This window comes from Argentina anserina, chromosome 6 (genome assembly GCF_933775445.1).
Source record: "Argentina anserina chromosome 6, drPotAnse1.1, whole genome shotgun sequence".
Taxonomy (NCBI): Eukaryota; Viridiplantae; Streptophyta; class Magnoliopsida; order Rosales; family Rosaceae; genus Argentina; species Argentina anserina.
This window is the reverse complement of record NC_065877.1, coordinates 12,439,881-12,452,965: the sequence shown is the minus strand read 5'-3', so window position 1 is coordinate 12,452,965 and position 13,085 is coordinate 12,439,881. Positions and strand designations below refer to the sequence as shown.

Sequence of the window (13,085 nt, the reverse complement as noted above, 5' to 3'; positions counted from 1 at the left end):
AAAAAAACTAACGGAAGTACTTCAATGATAGCAATACTAGAGTCTGGGTATCACATTGGTACGATTAAGAGTTGAGATATCACATTGGTAGGTACACCAGAATTGAGGGACTGTTGGTGAAAAAAACTCAAAGTAAAAACCCAGGTACTGAGAATAGGTCGATCCTCTTCATTCTTCAAGACATTCTACGATCATTTCAACCAATGACGACGTTTCTTTCACCAGCATTATAAACCATTGGATCTAAATATAAGTATATATTTGTTCTTAACAAACTTGACGAGGTAGATTCAATACTAAATGAAACTGTCCCCAGAAAACTCTAGTACTTCAGCTTTTCTTCATACGCAAGAGTCATTGTTCACCATATAGGAAATGGGAATCACATGACGAAAATGGGTTAGTACCATTTTAAGTCGCTTAAATGTACTTTTTAATTCGATGAACTCACTTCAGCAGCTCAATGTAGATTTCAAATAGTTAATGGGGTGCATGTGCACCACACGTCGAGCAAAAAAAGGGTGTAGCCATACACTCATTCCTGGGTTTTCTTTATAGAGGTGAATCAGGTGATTCAACCTTTCTTGTCACACCCATGCTTGTTTTTGGATCGATCTTACTGTAAACTGGTTTGTCTGGAGTTGTACGAACTCATATTATTCCACTGGAGCGCACATTTCGATTTCGTGCCATTGCGAGCCGGCTAGCTTGTGGAGTTTAGAACTTTTTTGAGTTTTGGCTTTTCGGATTTGGTTTCTCTTCTTTGCTCATTGAAAGTTCCTCTGTTAAACAAAAGCTTTGGACATCCCGAGTGCAAATGGTCGGTGCGCTATCTAAGATAAGTAATTTCTCTTTTGAAGAATGGAACCATCGGATTCGGTACTCAAATCCTATTACCAGTCACCCAATTCTGAAGTAAAAATCTATCCGTTCTCAATGCATCCTGTGTTTATATGCATCACATGAATTGCCAAGTGAGATAAATTTGACAAATAGGCAAAATACTGCACGAAATCACAAGTAGAACGCCAAATTGAACTAGTTCATAGACAGTACTTGAAAGGGTTTCAACAAGTTATTCCAGCTTTTAGCCGGCATATTTATCAGTACACCAGAGCTTAGTAATGCAACTAATAACGAATAACTATATACTGGCAATGGTATCTATGAATTAACATGAGACCACAAAACTTGGATCTGACTTTCTACAAAAACATGTGCGTAAATGATGCATATCGATGTAGAAAAGAAACCACCATTCTATCTAAGCATAGTAGGATCCTAACAAAGCAGGTATTAGTATTATACACAGGGATTACTGACGGAGTCCTAATCTACTTACTACCAGCCATAAATTGGGTTTTCAACCTGAGGAGGCAAGAGTCGGAGGTCTTTACAGTGTTGCTTGTCATAGTCACGGGTTCCAGGGGTAGCCCCAGTGCATAATCTAAGAAATTCATTCCCAGTCAGACAATAATGGGCAAATGCCAATCCTCCATCAACCATACCTGATAGGCTAGGCATCGATGTGGACTTTGACATCCCCTTTCCTTTGCCTCTGCTTGATCTTGCACCACTCTTTTCCTCATCCAAGATTTTGTCCAGCTCAGAATACTCCATGAATCTCTGAGTAGCTGCTTCCCATGAAAGACTAAATCTTTGCTCTGGGGTAAGGGGCTGAGGTTCATTTTCCATTGCCTCCTTTACTTTGGCAACAAAGTCCTCGGATGTTTCATAAGTCAAGCAATTAGGAAATGATCGGAAAAACTCATTTGACGGATGGTCCGCACAAACAACAAATTTTCCCATTGCAAGCGCCTCAGCAGTAGCCGTGCACAACACATCACTAACACTGGGATTTATGAAGACTTTGTACCTTCAAGAATAAATGAAAATATTATTAACAAAAGAGTAAAGAAAAGTGAATAAAATTGGGATGCTGATTGCAAAAAACACGTCTTTTTTTTTTCCTGCAATTAGTGTAAACACAAACTTGGACGAACTAGTGGAATGTCTTTCCTAATCAACCGTCTTTACATGCAGAACTAAGAACGTCGGGAAGGTGTGAAGAGATTCATGTATCCTCAGCAAAGGAAAAATGAAACATGTTGGGAAGCTGAAATTCATAGATCCTTACCCGTGAAGAGAATCATCAGCATGGTCCCTTCCTTTTAGAAAGTTCAGGTTCAAATCCAAACTCTTAGCTGTACTCTGGACTTCATTGGCATCCTCTCCATTCCCATAAACATCCACCTTAAAGCCATCAAGGTCACTCTTGTGCTTTGCCAACAAATTTACCAATTCACGGTATCCCTTGGCCCAAACCATCTTTCCCAAGAAATAAGCTCCTTTTGAGAATGCTTTTTCTCCAGTTTCCCTTTCTGCAGCCACCTTCTCTCCAATTTTTAAGAACTTCGGATTTACCCCATGAACATTGCAGATCACAGACTTAGGTAAAACCTGTGTAGCAGCTGAAAGACGAAGAACCTAGAAAGAATCATGACCAATTTAGTTAGTGAATATAGAAAGGAACTCTAATGAAGTTCGCAGTAACCAGGTCCAACATATTAAAATTTCAACTGCACATGTTCATCAAGTAGCTGATGAATAGACTCGTACCTTGTCGCAATATGCTCTTGTAACCCAATTGTTTATGTGCTTCACAAAGAATGCTTGAAGAGCTCCATTCTTCTCCCTCTTGATATATTCCAAGTAATTTGTGTGCACAACGCCAACAACATGGTTAAACTTATCAGTCCATCGCTTGCCGTGATGGTACCAATTCAGGTGTTCTGGTTCTTCCAGGATAGCAATGTCAGCATCCTTGGACGGAATGAACTGAGAAGTGTCTCCAGCAGGTAAAATGCTTCGCCTTTCTTTGGAAAACTGATACGCGGCAAGACAGTGAATCAATTAAGAATTCAATAACAACAACCATAGTTGATACAATCAATTATGAAGTTGCATGAATCAGAGTCATAAGAGTAATTACCTTCCCAGGATAAAAGGATATCTTAAAGTCAGCCTTAAAGCCAATCCTTTCCTCAAGCCAGTTACGGATATAAATTTCCTGCTCTTCTGGTGAAGTAAAGGTGATACTGCCAGGATATACAAGTTCTTGATCTGATGCACACAGCCAAGGAACTAACAAGGTAACATTTTGTTTTGCAGACTGTGCAAGATATGCAGCTCGAAAAAGTGGATTCACTGCTGTTCCTGTCATCCAAGGGAGACTAGCAGTTGTAACTATTGCAACATGTCGTTTCTGGTCGGATGGATCATGCTTTGCATGGTCTGTCCGCAATCCACCATCGTAAGAATGACCTGTACTTTGCAGGACAGAAGCTATCCTCAAGTCTAGTTCATCATTAACGTTTTCACCCTCCAGAGCAGATGACTCTCCAGTAGAAAGGGAGTTCAACAGAAAGTAATTCTTGCGTTTACTATACAAGCTTTCCACCAATTTCTCACATACATCTGCATTCATATTCAGGATAACAAAACACTCAGCTTATTGTCTCGTGTGCATACTCCATACAGGTATAGAATAAACATCAAGTCAATAAGAATCTAAAAAGAAAACTACGATAGTCTTTTCTTATACAACAGAAAGTATCAATTTGACCTGCCAAGTACTTTAAACTATTTTTCTTTGCTCTTTCTATTCTTAAGGAGATTCATTTCTTCCGAGTCAGATTCATGGTGATGATAATTTGTCAACCAAGAGGCGTTCGGAATTGAACACTCCATGTGCTATATCGTTTCAACAGTCCAACCAAGATTTGAATATATGCAGTCCATACTTACCAACAATTAGTCTTTTAATTTTGTCTTTGGTTTGCCAGGACCAACAATTACATTACTAAGCCATGAAGTTCTACGGTTTATAACTACCAATAGTAGCTTAAAACCCCATTCACATAGAAAAACAAGGGAAAATGCAAAAGCATTTATGCAGTACGAGATTTAACCAGAACTTAGAAATCAATACCTTTTCGAATGCCAAGTTGATCCAGAAATGGCTCAGATTGCCTAACCAAACTTGCCAAAAGTTCTGTCGCATCAAGTGGTGGTATAATCTGTATCATACATAAGATGAAATATTAGCATAGTAAATTACCAACTTAGCAATCTTCTAAAAAAATTAACCACAGAAATCTGCTAATTTATGTCTATATAGGAATTCCAACCTTTAAAAAATAAAAACAAAACGAAATAACAGAAACCCCACTTCCAAAAAATGCATATTCCAAAATTATGGGCAGGGTTTGCCACACCAATTCTTATTATTATCTTAAGGTAGTTAAAACACCAAATTTTTACTGTTCCTTGTTAATATGATAAGATCGTTATATGGAGCACCGTGTTTGCAACAACAAAAATATATATATATATATATATATATATTTATTATATAACAAAGGTGCACATTATTGCCTACACGGAAAACCAGTTGAGTTCTGTTTTTTGGAACACTAACATAGGTGTCATCATAACAAGCCAAGACTTGTAAAATCCTACTTTTAGGGTGAGATACATTACAAGCACGGATCCTTTTCCACACCAAGTCACCAATTATAAAAGAGTTAAAAAGCCTCTAGATAAGACTTCGGTTGGTTTTCGACACAAACTGCATGATATAAATCACCCCTGAGAAAATTTTGCATCTTCAACAGTCTACTAAATTATAGTTCAGAACTTCAGATAATACTAATATACCAAAGTGACCAAATATAAACTACAATCTAACAGAGAAAATAAATTGCAGAGGCAAACACTGCCCTTTTGCACACGCGTGGCTAGTGTAGAAAGGCTAGAAAAATATATCAAAAATATAAAAAGGATACCACACTGAAAAATAAAAAAGTAAGCTGGGTAGAAACAAACCTGCGACTCCTGAGCATCCTTGTAAACTGATTTCTGAAACAGAAGAGTACAGAGGTGATAAGAATTTGAACTTCTCCCACATGATGACATACGAATAAGTACACAGCTACACATTGATTATGGAAACAGATACAAGGTTTTTGAAAGAAGTAAGATATCTACTGAAAGAAACACAACTCAAAAACCACTCATATATTTTTGACATTTCATTCACAGAAGACAACATACACCTTTCAGATAAGCACCTAATAGTATTTAAGTTGAGTGTAAATTATTGCACCTTCCAAACAACATTTCATTCATGCTCTATTTTCATGTGTGCACACTTTGTACTTCTGAATGATACAAGAGTGCAAACTTATATGCATATGCAAAATTAGCTCAAGGCTTTTGGCGTCCTAGTTCCAGGCAAGTGAGTTTGGAATCCAAATAAGAAACTTCAAAAACGACTATAACGTTTTCATTTTCCAATATTCAAAACATATTAAAATCCTTTGTTTCTAAACTTGCTTACTCCTATCGGGTGCAAACTTCAGTGATAAGTTTGCCAAAAAGCTCAAACTCACACTCAGGGGCCAAAGAACATTCATTCCATCAGTCTCTCGGTTTACTACCAACCAAGCTCTATAGCAGACAACCCAATAAACTCCACAATTATATGAGCACTCAGCAATCATTTCGCCTATACCAGACAGTAATTTCTTCTTCCAACTCAGTAATTTTGTTGTTCAATTCAATTCTACTACCAACTTATAAGCAATAACATTTCAATCAAACAAAAATGAACATACAAAGACCACATAAAGCAATCAAAACCGAAATTACACAGCTGACAAATTCAATTGCAATCTAAAAGGAATAAAGAGAGTACATACCAAGCTGGTTTTAACTTTCTCCACAAACTCACTGTTCTTAAATCCACCAAGAAATTCACGCCTCTCAAACTCCTTCAACCTCGTCTTCAACACCCGAATCGGCTCCCAATCTCCACCACTCTGCTTCTCCTCATCCTCGCCGTCTCTCCTCCACTCCCCCCAAAACTCACTAAAGTTCAAACTCCTCCGCCGCCTCAACCTATCAAACTCCGTCATCCCCTCCCTCTCCGACACTATCGCGTTCTTAATCGCCGACAGATCAATCCGAATCGTCGACCGCGGCGTCCACCTCTCCAGCACCTTCTTGCTGAAGTCGGGCGACGAGTACGCCCGCCGAATCTCCACCAGCTTCGGCTGCAGCTTCTTCACGAAGTCGATCTCCGACGACGTCGAGGGGCGGATTCCGGTCGCCGAGTTGAACAGATTCTCGAGCTCGCGGTCGACCGAGGTGGCTAGGTTCCGGAACGAGTTGGCTCGGTCCTTCATCAATTGGAGATCCGCGTCCGCCGAGTCCTTCACTTCTCTCCACCCCTTGGATATGAACGAGAACGCGTTCGAGGCCGAGGCTTGACCGGCCATGGCTGAACGGAGCTAGGGTTTTGACTGAGATAAAGCTTCTTTTGGTTTTTTAGCGGGTGAAGGGATTTCGGTTTGGGATTCGTGAATCTTTCTTCTTCTATGAAACTCGACTTTGGTGGGGGCGCGCGCTCAGAAATTAACGGTTGGGAAATGCGGGGTTTTCTGGTTTAAGGAACAAGCAGGTCCACTTGCTGTCCACGTGGGGGGAGGTGATTCGGTGAGTTAGGCTCGGGGATGGGAATATTCTGGAATGAGAATATGCTCGAGGTTTGGGATTGCGCGGAGCAGGTGGCGGGTAGTGATTCGTGGGGATTGGCTTCGGTTGGCTGAATTGTTGGGTGGGTGCTTGAACCCATGCAGGTGGCGCCGGACGCCGGTAAAGTTGTGTTGAAATTTCTAAGATCGAGAGACTTGGTACATCGACACGGTTCTACCGGAAATTTGATGACTATATCTCCGAATCTACATTTTACACGACCTCTTTTAATATTTAATGTCAACAGGTTCACCAATTTTTTAAAATTACTATAGAACAAATATGTTTGAATGATATTATGGTAAAACAAACAAAAAATTAATATAAAATGAGTATATATGAGATTGTAGTTTAGAAAAATAAGGAATATGGTTTTCAAAAAAAAGAAGATTATAATAGATAGTGGAAGTTAATATTGAATCTAGGTTAATGCACGGGGATGTTGATATCAAAATTTTGTTTTTGGTTATTTATCAACAAAAAATGAAAACAAGCGTGAACTTTAAAATTTCAATGAACGGATACGATTACTATAATAAATTGATGCGATTACTGTAGTTTCTAAACTAATTGCACGATTACTCTTTCTTGCGTTGCGATTCAGTTGAAACCCGCTATAAAAATCTAACTTGCTTTCTGAATAAGTTGAGTCTCAAATATACCTACATCCATTCACGAAGTCGTTAGAGAATTTACGTGCTCATTCCGATCACCAAAATAACATGATACCAATTAGTTATGGTTCATATGCCTGCAAAGAACTGCGTCTAAAAATACTTGTGAAGCGTTATTTAGTGTGGAAATGAATGAGAAGAACTGCAGAATAACGTGTTGGTTACTTGGTTGGCTTGAAATTTTCAAAAGGAAAACGATAGTGAAGGAACAGCAATTCCAAGTTTCCCAACCAAGAACGTACAGCCCCCATCACTTCAGCTTCGTCCTTTTGCTGCATGTGCTTGAATTGAATAGAGTCTTCCAGATGTGGCTAATATGCACAGTTCTCCGAAATTTCTACGTGGGGGATGTTATTCGAATCATCTACAACAAGATAGAAGAGTCTTCCCTAACATAGCTAGACACCTCTGAAAATCACATGGTGAATGAGTGGCTTTGCTGGTCTTCCCATGCTTGTGGACTGTTGTAAATGTGAACCCACCCTTAAACTCCCTGTGTTTTTCACCGTGAATGTCATCGTCTCTGTGTATAGTCTACACTTTCTCCTTCCGAGAGTATATATAGGGATACATATATTACATTTCCATCACCATCGATCACTACAGGACGTGAGAATATATATTGGTTACCTCTGACTTCATATATATATGATGCCAGACTAGCGTGATTTGTGCTCAGTATGGCTTAGCTCTTGATATGATCCTTATTAAGCTGCATGTATGACAAGGCAAAAAATGACATTCGTAGCTGCATGTATTACTTGTCGACACCTATGTCGACTATCAAGTACGGAGGATTGACGCTTCAATGCAAATAATAATAATAATAATAATAATAATAATAATAAAAAGACGAGTAGGCTTATAAACGGTAGTTTCAAAGCTTAATTTTCCAACTATATATATATATATATATATATATATATATCAATGCAGCGCCCTTCCGCTAAGAGATTTCTTTTTTGGGAATTTTATAGAGATAACTTTGTTGATTACATTTTAATATATCTACATTGTTAAATTTTTAGGGTCTTATATATAGATCTTCTCTTATAAATAGACTTAAAGTTGTAAAGATAGCATTGTGAAACGTATATAGAGATTGGCTACATAGTTATTAAGTATCTAGGAGTCTCGTTCACATGGTTACTAGCTGACTATGAAACTCATGTTCAACTACCATTTGATTTATATCAAAGTGTTGGAAATAAAATAACTCAACTTTAAAAATATTCTACTCACCCTTAGATGTAGTTGAGTATGAGTTTTAACTGTTTTATGGTCAACTAGTGACCGTGTGAACATGATTGAAGTATCTAGTGCTCACTTAGAAGAAACAATGAGCTTCATAATTAAAAAAAAAAAGACTAGCAAATAAACAATCGACAAAACAAATTAGTGCTCATAAATTAATGATAAAGCATATGCGCCCTAATAAATAGAGATTAACTATAAGAAAACCTGATTAGAAGTCTAAAGAGCGCCAAGGTAGAGATCAAAGTCCCTTATTATCGACTAGAGGTGGCAAATGGGCCGAAAAGTCCGAGCCCGTTATTGTAATGGGCCGTGCCGAGATATTGTTTAGCCCATGGGCTCGGCCCGGCCCGAACTCGTTTTGAGCCGGGCACGATCCGGTCACGATAAATTCAAGGGCCAGCCCATTAAACACATAATTTTATATTATTTATATAAATATTTAAAACAATTATCATTATTAGACTTGAATATTATAACTTTTTAATTAAAATGTCTTGATTATTTCATTATTTTAACTACAATATTTCACAACTTTTATCAAATAGTGAAGAAAACGTCATTGTTTTGACATACATAATATTTTAAAAATAAAAATATATAATATGTTGTAGTATTTTATTTATTTTACTATTCTAAATAGCTATATAAAACAAATATTCTAATTACATAATATATTTTTATTATAATTGTGTCTTATAATGCTAATAGGCCGGGTTAGCTCGCTTTTTGGTCCGGCATGGGCCCGGCCCGACATAGGCATGGGTCATGGGCGGGTCAGGTTTGATGTTTAAGCAAATAAGCCGGCCCGAGCCTGGCACAATAAATAAATTGGCCGGCTCGAGCATGGCACGAACACGGTTTTGGCCAGCATAAAATGGACCGGCCCAGCCCGTTTGGCAATTTCGACTTCACATTGTCTTGCATGTTCGCATGTTCCCTTTATTATCTTCTTTGCAAATTCAATAGCTGCGAGAAATTTTTCAGTACCATCGTAGGACCACGTGACAATGTCTAGTGGTCTATCATTCCAATCATAATTTGACATGTAAGATTTAATTAGAAAAATTATATTTAAGCTATTTTGTCAAAGACTATTTTGAGTTTATTTCTAAAACCATACACCCTACACTCTAAACTCTAAACCATAAACTCTAAAGTCTAAACTCTGAACCCGAAATCCTAGTTCAAAATCATCAATACTCATGAAGGTCATTTCACCAAATAATAAAAATATGTTAAATTATAAATCCACTTGTTGAAATATAACAGGTAAGGAAGACCATTAAGCATTATCACGTGGTACTACGGTAGCATGTAAAAATTTCTCAATAGTCACAAGTTTTCAAATATTTGGTTCCTCCTCCTTCATCGTTCATATCGCATAGTTATACATAATCTCCCATGGTCTAACTACACCAGCAGGTGTACGTGAGTAAATGTGTAGCTTCTGACACCTCATTTTCTTTGAAATCTCTTTTTATCTCTTTGCTTTTTTGAGCCTCATCTTTTAGTGTATAAACCCTTATTGACTTCAAAGGAAATCAAAGCGAAGTTTTTTTTTTTTAGACAAAATTCAAACGGCAAATAATGGAGAAGTGTTCGCCTTGTTTAATTGTCTTTTTATTATTCGGCAATTCCAACGTTGAGTGACTCATGTCTACAAGGAGGGAAATAGGGTGGCTGATGCTTTAGCTAATTATGGTGCATGTAATATTAGTTCAACATGGTGGGATGAACTTCTTGCTTTCATTGTTTGTCAATATAGTTGGGATTTGGCGTCCACAACAACATATGTTTCGTTAGTTTTGTTCTTTTACTCATAGTTCCTTTTATGCGTACAGACATTGTCATATTATTGTTCTTTAAGCTTTTAGTTTGTGTTGTTCTTCAGTTGTTGAGGAAGTTTTAGCTTAGTCCCCTTCCTTATGTTCTCTTTTTCTCTATCAATAAAGTTTCAACTAAGGGTGATGTTTATCCCTTAGATCGTTTACAAAAAATAAAAGGCAAATATCATTGAGAAACAAGAATAATCAAAAACCCAAAATAAAAATTTTCAATACTTTGTTATTCATAACGACAAGTCATCTAGATATAGAAAAAGAGATAATCATGTCGTTATTAGCTGAGAAAGTTGTTCGCGTCTTTAAATCTAGCCAACCTAACCAGAAAAATCCCTAACTCGGAGTGAATTTGGGCCTTAGCGCGCTCTGCCATTAATGAGGGTCTCTAACAAAGGTATCATATGGTGGATCCACAAAGAATGTCTCCTAATAGTAGCAACTATAGGAACAATTATAGACATCAAAACTGGAATTTGGGATTGGTCCATTAATACTCTTTTAATTACCATCATGGATCCTATGATCTAGGCCAAGAGATCCAGAACAAAAACCTTCATAGAGCCCTTAATCATCACCACTGCCTCCATGACATCACCCCCCCCCCCCCCACACACACACACACACATTTTCTTCTTCGATTACAGGTAGGCCACTGTCGATAGTCTCCCTCACCTCCTCCAATCAAAGCGAAGTAACAATCAACAAATTCAATTGAATTTCTAGCCCTCAAGAATATCATAAAGAATGACTTAGTCACACAACAATTATTCTGAAAGAGCAAAAAACATTAAGCATAAAGTTTCATGAATTAATATAAGCATCACAACCAAGAAACATAATTTGATTAATTAATTGAATCTCTTTTATCATTTTCCTTTTTTTCTTAATTTTTCTCACGCACAATTATAGCATAAATAACAGAAAAAAAAAATTTTGTCTTAAGAGACGCAAAGTCTTGTTGTTTATTTTTTATTTTAAACACACATAATTAAATAAAAATATGTGACTCGTAAAATCAGAGTCTCAAAGCTGACATTACATAAAAAGAATAAGTGTGTCAATTCTAAATGTGCTCTTACGCCTTTACATGTGACCGAAAAGTATTTACTTTTAGGATTAAGTTGAAGAAGTCACTATACATAGAGATCTAACACGAACATGATAAAATTATTATATATGACACATCATTTCGAACCAGCTCATAATCAAAAAATACAAATAATATATGTTTGATACTGATTCCATGAGAACAATATGGGATGGTTGAATATATATTACAAAGCTATACATAAGTCTACTAACGATTTTATGAGATCGAGTTAAAAAGTTAGGATGAACAAAAAAATTTTAGATAACCAAAAATAAATCTTCAATATGTTGTAATCATAAGTTTGTAATTAGAAACATAGTTTTAAATCTAAACTTAAACACTGTCAAAACCTTTATCTGTTTATTTGAAAAAAAAAAAACCTAAGAACCACATACTAATTGACAATAATTTGCAATAGAACCACAGGTGTGCTCGCGTCAAATGCTAACGAACCAATCCATACTTAACTAAAGTTAGACTGCAGTGGATACAAAATAATTATTTACTTTAAGTGAAAGTAAAGAAAGATCAACAACTTGTCTCATTGTTCCCCCGATTCATCAAAATCATCACAATCTCTGACATCATGGATAAATAATCCACATGAATCACATAATTTTGGCATCATGGAATGATAATGGTGGAGTCTTCAGATCGTTGTGATCGTACCTTTGAAGTCTGAAAAATGAGCTCCAGGGTCAAGAAATCGACTAACTAAACAAAAAAATTGTCAATTGACAAACACAACATTCCCGTTATGCTCAAAATCACACAACCGAAGCCGCAATTAGAGTCGATATATCAAAGGCTAGTCTTCGATCAAATTGGAGATGAAGGATTGTAATCTTTTGTGGCAAATGGTTGGGGAGGGTTGCAAAAAAAACCCTGTAAAACCTAGGGTTATAAAGATTTTTTTTAAGTTGTGGCATGTCAATAAGAGCTCTTCTAGCGCTCGTCGGCGGCGGCGAACCCTAGCTCTAGGTTTCTGTCTACCAAAAAACTCATTACTTAAATCAGTTAGTCGTTCTCTTTGAGAACGAGCATCCCACCACTCTATCATTCTAGTTTGAGGGTGCAACTGACATTATCCTTCCTTCCCTTGAGGAAGATCTTTGGTTCTAGGTTGCGTGATCAGCCATCCCGTGTCTAGAATCCTTGGACCAACATCGTTACCGATCAGCGGTTGGCGAGGCTTTCAGCGGTAGTGCCACGTCATGGCGTGGAGTTTTATGGGATGCCGTTTGAATTGAGATTCGACTGGTTTTATGGGTTGGTGTTCTGGTCAGCTAGATCTTGGATCCAGTGCATGACACCCAATTGATGGTTAGTGAGGCTAATTCGTTAGCGGAGGTAGCCAACACTGGTGGTGATCTTTTAGTGACCAGCAAATCAATTTGTCTTGCTTGGCTCTTCCTCAGTTAGTGATTGAGGCTCATAACGGTGGTGGAAGACCAAGGGTGTTAGTGGATCTGAATTGGATACCCATAGCAAAATGGAGCACTCATGGGTGGTCTTGTGCTGATGGGGGCCTAATTGGGGTTTTCGCTTTGCGGTCCAAGCATTGTTAGGCTCATATATGAGACCTTGGTGGTTGGTGTTGGTGGCCTTGTTTTTCGATTTTGGTGC

The 13,085-nt window shown here is 37.6% G+C and overlaps 1 protein-coding gene across 1 annotated transcript; it reads right to left on the bottom strand.

Annotated features, from left to right (window-relative positions):
- Nucleotides 1-1,021: 1,021 nt before the first annotated feature.
- On the bottom strand, nucleotides 1,022-6,460 carry LOC126799036 (digalactosyldiacylglycerol synthase 1, chloroplastic). Its single transcript, XM_050526146.1, has 7 exons — nucleotides 5,763-6,460; nucleotides 4,888-4,920; nucleotides 3,992-4,079; nucleotides 2,993-3,477; nucleotides 2,620-2,886; nucleotides 2,138-2,487; nucleotides 1,022-1,876 (listed from the first exon to the last, which is right to left on the bottom strand). The coding sequence occupies exons 1-7, from the start codon at nucleotides 6,339-6,341 to the stop codon at nucleotides 1,342-1,344; spliced, it is 2,337 nt and encodes a 778-aa protein (XP_050382103.1). The 5' UTR covers nucleotides 6,342-6,460; the 3' UTR covers nucleotides 1,022-1,341.
- Nucleotides 6,461-13,085: the final 6,625 nt, after the last annotated feature.